The sequence below is a fragment of the Quercus robur genome, chromosome 6 (genome assembly GCF_932294415.1).
Source record: "Quercus robur chromosome 6, dhQueRobu3.1, whole genome shotgun sequence".
Taxonomy (NCBI): domain Eukaryota; kingdom Viridiplantae; phylum Streptophyta; class Magnoliopsida; order Fagales; family Fagaceae; genus Quercus; species Quercus robur.
In genome coordinates, this window is record NC_065539.1 from 33,635,771 (window position 1) to 33,645,681 (window position 9,911).

At 37.8% G+C, this 9,911-nt stretch overlaps 1 protein-coding gene across 1 annotated transcript; it reads left to right on the forward strand.

The window, feature by feature from the left end:
- The first annotated feature begins 285 nt into the window (after window positions 1-285).
- Window positions 286-1,071, forward strand: LOC126690114 (putative F-box protein At2g04810). The gene has a single exon (XM_050385245.1). It carries the CDS (start codon window positions 286-288, stop codon window positions 1,069-1,071), a length of 786 nt encoding a protein of 261 aa, XP_050241202.1.
- The last annotated feature ends 8,840 nt before the right edge of the window (window positions 1,072-9,911 follow it).

Genomic DNA, 9,911 nt, shown 5'->3' on the forward strand with positions numbered 1-9,911 from the left:
ACAATATCATTCCATTCAAATTACTCCATGGCTCATGCTTCCCAATGACCAAGAAGATGACTATACATCTCGCTGCTTCCTTCATCTCGCAGAAAACAAGTTTACAAGTTCGAGAATGCATTTGAGTTTGAGGGACTTGGTAATGACCCTTGGTGTGTGGGCTCTTCCCACAGTTGGTTGGTGATTTTGGACGATGAAGCCAACCCACTTAGTCTTTAATCCCTTCTCTAGAGTTCAGATTGAACTCCCATAATCCCATTGTTTCCCAATGAATTCAATCCAATCATGATCCAATTTTTGCGGAAGAAACTCATCACCAAAGCTGTCTTGTTGGCAGACCCATCACGTTGCAAAAACTTTGTGGTGGTAGTGATCTATGGTTTTCTGTCAAGGCTTGCATTTGTTAAGCATGGAGACACAACATGGACCAACCTCAGCGGTGCAGCTGATCAAGTCTACCGTGACATTATATGCTACAATAATCAGCTTTACGCATTGGATGGCAATCTTTCAGTGAAAGTATGGGGTTTTCAAGGTCCCTCTGCCAATGAAATCATGACCATTCCACCTTTGACACTACTAAAAGATGTTGATAGTACTCGAAAGTCTTCTAGAGACATTTGTGTTTCAACGCAGATCTATCTGGTGAAGACCTCAAGTGAGCTCTTGTTCATCGAACGGTTCATTCGAAAATCTTTTAAGGAACATAGTACCAAAGACGGCACACAGACTGTGGTTTGTTCATTTAGTACAAAGATGTTTTGTGTCTTCGAGTTAAATTTGAGAGAGCAAAGATGGGAAAAGGTGAAATCTTTGAACGATCAGGTTCTGTTCTTGGGTGGAAATCAGTCCATATCATTCTCCGGTCTTGATGTTTTCAATCGGTGCAAACCAAATTCCATTTATTTCACGGATGATAAATGGAATGATGAGTATGATACGAAGTTCTCGTATGGTGGCCATGATGTTGGATTGTTCAATTTAGATGATCAAATTATTACGCATTTTTATGATTCTGATTTGGAGAAGATCGATCCACCACCCTTTTGGATGACTCCAAATTCACGGTGAGAGACTAAGGGCAGCCTCGGTTTGATTTTTCTCTTTAGGCTTTGTGTATGGATGTATTTAGCGTTTCTGTCAGCGACGCAAGGTACAAATTGACCCAATGTGCGAAATCTGCTGTCAACAACCTGAGACCTCATGCCATGTGTTATGAGAATGCCCCCTCGCAATAGATGTCTGGTCAGTGGCGGGGAGGAGGATTCAAAAAAGCTCAAATGGTACATCAGACTTCTTCAGTTTGTTTAGGAGTATGGCATACAGGTTGAGCAAGCAAGATCATAAATCAGTGAAGTTCTTTTTTTGGATATAAGATCCAACAATATATAGTAGACAATAAAGAGTACTGGTTAACAATGGTGTAACTGAGAGGATGTAAAATTAGCAACTTGGCATGATTTGAATGTGTAGAAAGGAAGGGAGGGGAGTGGTGGGTATAACTTAGAGGATTAATGTATTAATTAAGGATGTGATTTTTCACAAGGTCATATGTCTCAATAATATATGCCCATGATCAATCAGTCATTCTTACTATTTTCCTGTGAATAAAATCTGAGTAGAATTGCATCGAATATTGGGTGTGGTGTGGTGCAATGTAGTTTAGTGATCTATATAATAATAATAACTAATAGCCGAAACGTTTGACTTTTTGTTGACCACTTCTCATTACGTCATGTGGCTACATAAATTAATGTCACGTATACATTTAAAAACACGAACAGTTGTGACTTTTCATTTTTCAATAGGCGCCTTTTCAGTTCATAAGCACATTTTCATCCAATAGACACCTTTTTGGCCAATAGGCACCTTTTCGTTAACCATTTTAACTTTTTGTTAACCGCTCCTTATTACAACACATAGTTATATAAATCAATTTATATCTATATCTATATATAATATAAAAGCGAAACTTTTGACTTTTTGTTAATCACTCCTTATTGCACCATGTGGTTATATAAATTTATGCCACATATACATTTAAAAACACTAAATAATTGTGTCTTTTCATTTTTTCTTGTTAAGGCTGCGTTTGGTTCACTATAAATCGAATTCTGAGTGTAAAATGAATGTAGGGGAAAATGAATTCCCGTAAGGAAATTAAAATCCAGGCGTTTGGGTGTACAATGGAAAATAGTCCGGAAAATAATTTCCAGTGTTTGGTAACATTCTGAAAATGCTATTTTCCTACAAATTTTTAACATTTTCTTAGTTTCTAAACAAATTTTATATCAGAAAATCCACCACCACTCACATACCAACACCCACAGAAAATCCACCACTATCCACACAAAACCCACCACCACACAACACAAAAACCAACAAAACACCACCCACACCACCACAATAACAACAAAAAAATAAGAGATCAAAGAGAGAAAGATTGAGAGATTGAGGGAAAGAGAGATTGATTGGGAAAGAGAGATCGGTGTTCAGCGGCGGCGATGATCTTCAACGGCAGTGACGAGATCAGTCTTGGGTGGGTTGAGAACGAGATCAGTCTTGAGTGGTGACGGCAAGAACGAGATGCAAGGCTCCGATCTAGATGGTGGCGACATTGGAGCATGGCTTGCGGTCAATTGTCAAGATCGGAGCTCAACCTGTACTCGTCAGTGCATGGCTGGCGATTGGAGAGGTGGGTCTTAGGTGTTTGTGGATTGGTGAAATCTATTTTACACTTCAGCCAGCCATATTTTACAATCAATGGAAATGATTTTCCATTTGACCAAATTTCATAAGCAACCAAACACATTGTAGGATGTAAAATGATTTCCTGAAATGCTTTTCAGGCGAAACAAACACAGCCTAAGTTTCAAAAATTGCTAAATGTGCAGTTTCACTTACTATGAGAAGGTTTCTAGAGATTTCCACCAGCAGTGAGAACAAAGGAGGAGAGCAAGGGTTGATGTGTAAACATATGCAGAGGTTGGTCGGTGATGTCATGGCAATGAGAACAGAGGAGAAGACATTCAAGTTTTGTAAATTATGGGTTTTTTAGGTTTTAGATCTAAAAAATCGGTGGCCATTTGCGGAGGTACAAACAAAGTTGATTTGCTTTCAAATTGAACTACGGCAACACCAAATGCTAAGATTCATCCTACATTGCTATATCCCTTTGATTCCCTGAAGATTTAGTAAGCAAATCAATGTTGATCTCCACAGTAATAGAAGAAAAATAATGGACAATCCATTTATAAAATATTATGATGAGAATCTTTTAAAAAATTATAAGGACTCAATGTTTTAAATTTGGATATTTATCAAATATTAGTTATTAGATCTCTGAAAGAAAAAACAATTCTTTATTGCTTGATCCGACCCCTTGCCTGGCTTTTTTTTTAATTTGCAAATCTAGGCTTTCGATCAAAAAATCCAAGATTGGATCAAGAATTATGTACAAAAAAAAATTCAAATACCCTCTAGTGTTGAGGGAATTGCATGCATAACTTTAAATCTGGGTTTTCTAAGTTTTAAAAATACTATAATGAATTAATAAAATCTTATGTGTCAATTCTATCCAAAAAAAAAAAAATCTTATGTGTCAATGGCACCATTATTTTAATAATTTTGTTAGTGGAATAATAATATGGCATAATCTGAACCATCTATTACAAAATAAAAGACCAAGATTTTAATAACTCTATGTAGTAGAGTACCCTAAAAACTTTATAAGATCTTAATCTAAATTTTTGTGTTTCTAAAAAAGATGAAAGATAAGAAATTACTAAATGAATATGAACCATTATTTATACCCAAATGATTATGACCCTTCAACAGGCATCTTTTCATTCAATAGACATTTTTTCAGTTAATAGGCACCTTTTTAATTCAATAGACACTTTTTTCGGTTAGACACATTTTCATTCAATAGGTACCTTTTTTGGTTAATAGGCATCTTTTCGTTTAATATACATATTTTCGGTCAATAGGCACATTTTCATTTAATAAGCACATTTTCGGTCAACAAAAACATTTTCGTTCAATAGGCACATTTTCGGTCAATAGACACTTTTTCATTCAATACGCACATTTTCAGTCAATAGGCAACTTTTCGTTCAATAGGTACATTTCAATTAATAGGTACCTTTAATATATATCCAATATGAAGGGTTATAACCTTTCAATAGGCACCTTTTGATATATATATATATATATATATTTTTAAACTTATCCAATAGTTATTCTCGTGCATCGCATGAGTTATTGACTAGTTATAAATAAAGACCACATAACTTCAAGTTTGTCTAAAACTAAGCTCTCTCTTGACAAACTTAACAAAAATATATAGTAGACAATAAAGAGTACTGGTCAGAGAGATTTGCAATTTTCTAATTAGAGAGATATATCTTGTTCTTCTCTTTATTTCCTGCATAACAATTTGCAAAACAAGATAAATCCTAGACAATAGAAGCCTAGGATTTATCTTGTTCTTTTTTATTTCCTGATTATTTTTATTTTTCTACCTTGTCCTGCATCAAACCCCTGTGCAAGGCTATTCTCAGTTCATGTAATATTTGCTCATAGTCCAACATATGGAAAAAGTATTTTAAGCCACTACTTAGGGTAGAAGCTAATTTCAGCCACCTGTGTAGGAGGGGCAGTAATGATGGTGTTAGAATGGGACATTGGAGTGTCATGTCAAGCATATCTATAATCATTTTTACTTGTTTGGCTTGCTAGATAGTAATTGTCAATGCATAAGGTATTCCTGGATGAATATTTGTTTATAAAGTGTCGGTAAGTGCTACACAAAATTTTGACAAGAGGATAGATATTATTTTGGTAGTCCTTTGTTAAAAAGTACTAGTAGTGATTTTTGATCCCATGATATCTTGAAAAGTCGTAGAGATCAGAGATTGGAAGGAGAGAAGGGGAATGAGGCAGTGTTTGACAAGTTAAAATTACTTTTGAGGTGCTTCAAGCACGCTTTGCAATTATTCATGGAGCTGCACGTTTGTTCAAACTTGAAATTCTTACAAGACATTATGATGGCATGCATAATATTGCATAACATGATTATTGAAGATGAACGTCATCTCAATGGAGCTGAAGGCTTGATTATGAGCAATTTGATGGAACTACCCATGACCTAGTGTCACATGATCATATGCCTAAATTTATGGAGTTCATTGATCTCATTAATTAGAAACAGAGGAACTCATTCTCAACTCCTATCAAACCTTGTAGAGCACTTGTGGCAACTGCATAGCAAATCATAGGTCCTTGTAATAATGAATTCCTTATTTGCATGATATTATTTATGTTAAACTTCATTATTTATGTTAAATTTCATTTATTATTTATTGTTTGCACAATTTTGTGGGTTGAGGCAGTAGCAGTGTTGTGGTGGTTGGGATGGAGGGAGTTGTGGTGGTTGGGATGAAGAGAGGAGAGAAAAAATAAATATTTAAATGAAGACATTATGATGGCATGCATAATATTGCATAACATGATTATTGAAGATGAACGTCATCTCAATGGAGCTAAAGGCTTGATTATGAGCAATTTGATGGAACTACCCATGACCTAGTGTCACATGATCATACGCCTAAATTTATGGAGTTCATTGATCTCATTAATTAGAAACAGAGGAACTCATTCTCAACTCCTATCAAACCTTGTAGAGCACTTGTGACAACTACATAGCGAATCATAGGTCCTTGTAATAATGAATTCCTTATTTGCATGATATTATTTATGTTAAACTTCATTATTTATGTTAAATTTCATTTATTATTTATTATTTGCACAATTTTGTGGGTTGAGGCAGTAGCAGCGTTATGGTGGTTGGGATGAAGAGAGGAGAGAAAAAATAAATATTTAAATGAAGTAAGAAATAGAGTACTGAGTCTCTTTTTATTTTTTGGAGAAATAAATAGAGTACTGAGTCTAATGTGTATGCATAAAAAACATGGATAGCTAAACTAATAAAAGTAGAGTTTTTTGGGTTAGTTTAGCTTAAGAGTGTGCAAAAAACCAGTAAACTAAAAAAATGGGTTGAAACCACTGAAACCGAGTCCAATTTTTTGGTTCGGTTTCGGTGTCCCATGCAAAAGTACGTGTGTTCACACTTGAGAGAGAATGGAGAACTTGACGAAACATTGGCGCAATTTGTCCCTCAATGATAAGGAAGGAGGAAAACTGGTGGTGAAGAAGGATCGAGCCACTCAAGAGTTTACTCTCGTGGAAAAATTTTTAACAAAACGTGTGTTGAACACTGAGGCCATTGTGCGGACTTTCAACCCTTTGTGGCGAGCCAAAAATGGTTTTAAAGTTCGAGACGCAGGCGAACATACCATGCTATTTGTGTTTGATAATGCAGAAGAAGTGAACAAAATTCTGGTGAGTGAACCTTGGAGTTTTGATAGGCATCTAGTAATCCTCCAATGGCTAGAGAGCTCCACCTCGATGCAAGTGTTAAAGCTTAATTCAGCAATATGGGTCCAGGTGCACCATATTCCAGTGTGCTTACTGAACAGGGGTGTGGCAGAGCATTTGTGTGAAGCAATCGGAGTAGTGGATAGAAGTGCAAAAGATACTGAAGTAGATCGAGGCAGCTTCTTTAGAGTTCGGGTGCGTATTGATATTTCGTTGCCTCTATGTCGGGGTCGAGTGTTAGCGTTGGAGGATGGCGAAGAATGTTGGGTGTCATTCAAATATGAACGACTTCCCAATATTTGCTACTGGTGCGGATGTCTGGACCACTCTGATAGGGACTATGAGAAGTGGATTGAAAGTGATGGAACATTGGATAGTAGGGAGAGGGAGTATGGACCATGGATTCGGGCTACACCAACACAAGGGAGGTGGAAACCTGTGGTAGTGGTTCCTGGATTCTATGAGGCTAGGAAGAAGTGTGGTCAAAAGTCCAATACTCCGACAACTGAGATACAAAAACCGACGAGGAAAGGGTGCAGGAATCAGACCAACCAGACCAGCTCAACGGCAAAGGAAGAAGCAATAAATTCTGAAGCGGTAATCACGGAACCAATTAATGCACCAGAGTTTTCAATGTTTGAAACGGTAAAAGGGTTAACTGAGAGTAATAGCGGGAATAATGGGGAGAATAATTGTGAAAATCATGGAGACTTTTATGGAAATAATGGTATGCCGTTGGAGGATCAGATTCTAGAGATTGATAGCGTATTAAATGGTGTGGATATCTCTGAAATCAGTGAAGGGGAAGAGGCGGAAAAAAATATAGAAGTCCACGTGGAAAATTCAAGTAGTGATGCATCAAAGGAGTTACCCGTTATTTTGGAAAAGGGTCGGAAGCAAGTGCTGGTCACGTGGAGAAGGGGCTGGAGGCAGGGGCTGGTCACGTGGAGACTTTAACTCCAAAGTTTGCTGAACCTAATAGAGAAAGAATACTCGATTTGCAGGGTGGGGTTTCTAGCCGTGGTGGTAAGGAAGGGCTGGCAAATCAAAGAACCTGGAAACGAGTAGCTCACTTCGCTCAAAAAGGTGATGATCGGGCTAAGACAGAAGCAACAGGTGATTCTAAACGTTCTTTCATGGAGATTGATGATTGTGACTTACCAAAAAAAAGGAGATTGGTTGATTATGATAGTCAGAAAAATTTTTCAATGGTGGAGGTTGCTTGCCAGCCCCGCCAAGAGCAATGAATCTCTTATGTTGGAACTGTTGAGGGCTTAGGAACCAATCGACAGAGCAAGAGCTTGGGGATATTATCCAGGCACAAGATCCCTCAGTTGTGTTCTTAGCTGAAACATGGCTGGATAAGGCTAGGCTAGAAGATATTCGAGTCAAACTAAATTTTGGTGGTATGATTGAAGTGTGTAGAGATACGAGAGAAGGGGGAATTGTAATTTTTTGGAGAAAGGAAGTGGATTTTTCTCTAGGTACCTTTTCCCCTAACCACATTGATGGGGTTTTGAACAAGGCTAAGGAGGATGAGTGGAGATTCACAGGGTTTTATGGGGAATCGGAGACTAGTAATCACCACCTATCGTGGGCTTGCCTGCGAAGACTAAGGGGCAGAAATTCAATTCCATGGCTATGTGCAGGTGACTTTAACGAGATTACACGGAGTCATGAGAAACTTGAAGGAAGGCAAAGGCCAGCTAGATAGATGGAAGATTTTAGAGATGTGTTGGATGAATGTGGATTCAGGGACCTTGGCTTTACGGGGGGGAAATTTACATGGTGTAATGGCCATCTCGATGGGTTTACAATTTGGGAAAGGTTGGATAGGGCGGTGGCTACAATGGAATGGTTAGATAAATTTCCTGCAACCAAGGTAATTCACTTGGAGTGTGGTTTGTCTGATCATAAACCAATTCTTATTTGCCTCAATGGTATACCTAAACTTCGACAAAAGCCGTGGCGTTTTGAGCATATGTGGTTGGAGGAGGAGGGATGTAGGGATATAGTAGAATCGGCTTGGCTTCTCAATGCACCCGGTCAAGCAATGAAAAGAGTGGAAGGAAAGATTAGCCATTGTTAAAAACAACTAAAATGGTGGAGTCGAATTGCAATTGGGAATATTACCAGATCATTGAAGGAAAAAAAAGAGTTGTTAAGAAAGGCGGAAGATGAGGCGATAAGAGGGAGGTCTATAAACCAAGTGATAAGGCTGAAAAGAGAAATCAATGATTTGTTATCAAAAGAAGAAAAGATGTGGAAACAAAGATCTAGAGCATTGTGGCTGCATAAAGGTGACAGAAATACACATTATTTTCATAGTAGAGCCACTCACAGGTATCGCCGCAACAGAATTGAAGAATTGGAAAATAATATGGGTGAGAGGTGTGTGGATGAGAATGGTATAGCAAATATTTTGGTGGATTTTTACCAAAATTTATTTGCTTCATCTGCTCCAAATCGGATTGAGGAAGCCCTTGAAGCTACTCCACGGTAGTAACAGAGGAGATGAACAATGTGCTGGTAGCCCCTTTTGAGAGAGCCGAAGTGGACATTGCCTTAAAACAGATGGACCCTCTGAAATCCTCAGGACCCGATGGGATGCCTCCACTGTTTTTCCAACAATTTTGGCCGGTCATTGGAGATGAAGTGGCTGAAGCTGTTCTCACTTGCCTCAACATAGGTTCAATCCCACCTTCAATAAACCATACTTTTATTACCCTCATCCCAAAGGTTAAAAGCCCGGTAAGAGTTTCTGAATATCACCCAATTGCACTTTGTAATATTCTTTACAAGCTTATTTCTAAAGTTTTAGCGAATAGACTTAAGAATATTTTACCAAGTATTATTTCATAATCTTAAAGTGCCTTTCAGTCTTGTAAAGCAATCTCTGATAATATTTTGGTTGCTTTCGAGACCTTACACCATATGAAAAATCAAAAATCCAAGAAGATGGGTTTTATGGCTATGAAGTTAGATATAAGTAAAGCGTATGACCGGGAGTGGAACTTTTTGGGGAAGATTATGGAGAAATTGGGTTTTTGTGATAGGTGGGTGTCTCTTGTTTTTGAGTGTATTACCATGGTATCCTATTCGATTTTGGTTAATGGAGAGCCTAAGGGAGATATTAGGCCATCTAGGGGCCTTAAACAAGGGGACCCTTTGTCTCCATACCTTTTTTTGTTGTGTTCAGAAGGTTTGAATAGGATGTTGCAGCAAGCAGCCTCCAATGACACTATATGGGGTTTTTCATTATGCAAAAGGGGACCAAAAATCTCACACTTATTCTTTGCAGATGACACTCTCTTATTTTGTAGAGCATCTATGGCAGATTTGCAAGCAATCCAAGACATCCTGTCTTTGTATGAACAAGCATCAGGTCAAAAGCTAAATCGGGAGAAGACAACCATCTTTTTTAGTAAGACGGTGAGTGAAGACACAAAGGCCTCAATCTCAGATTTTTTACA

Excerpts from the sequence above, each read along its gene's own strand:
- LOC126690114 (XM_050385245.1), top strand. The coding sequence starts at position 286 with ATGATCCAATTTTTGCGGAAGAAACTCATCACCAAAGCTGTCTTGTTG.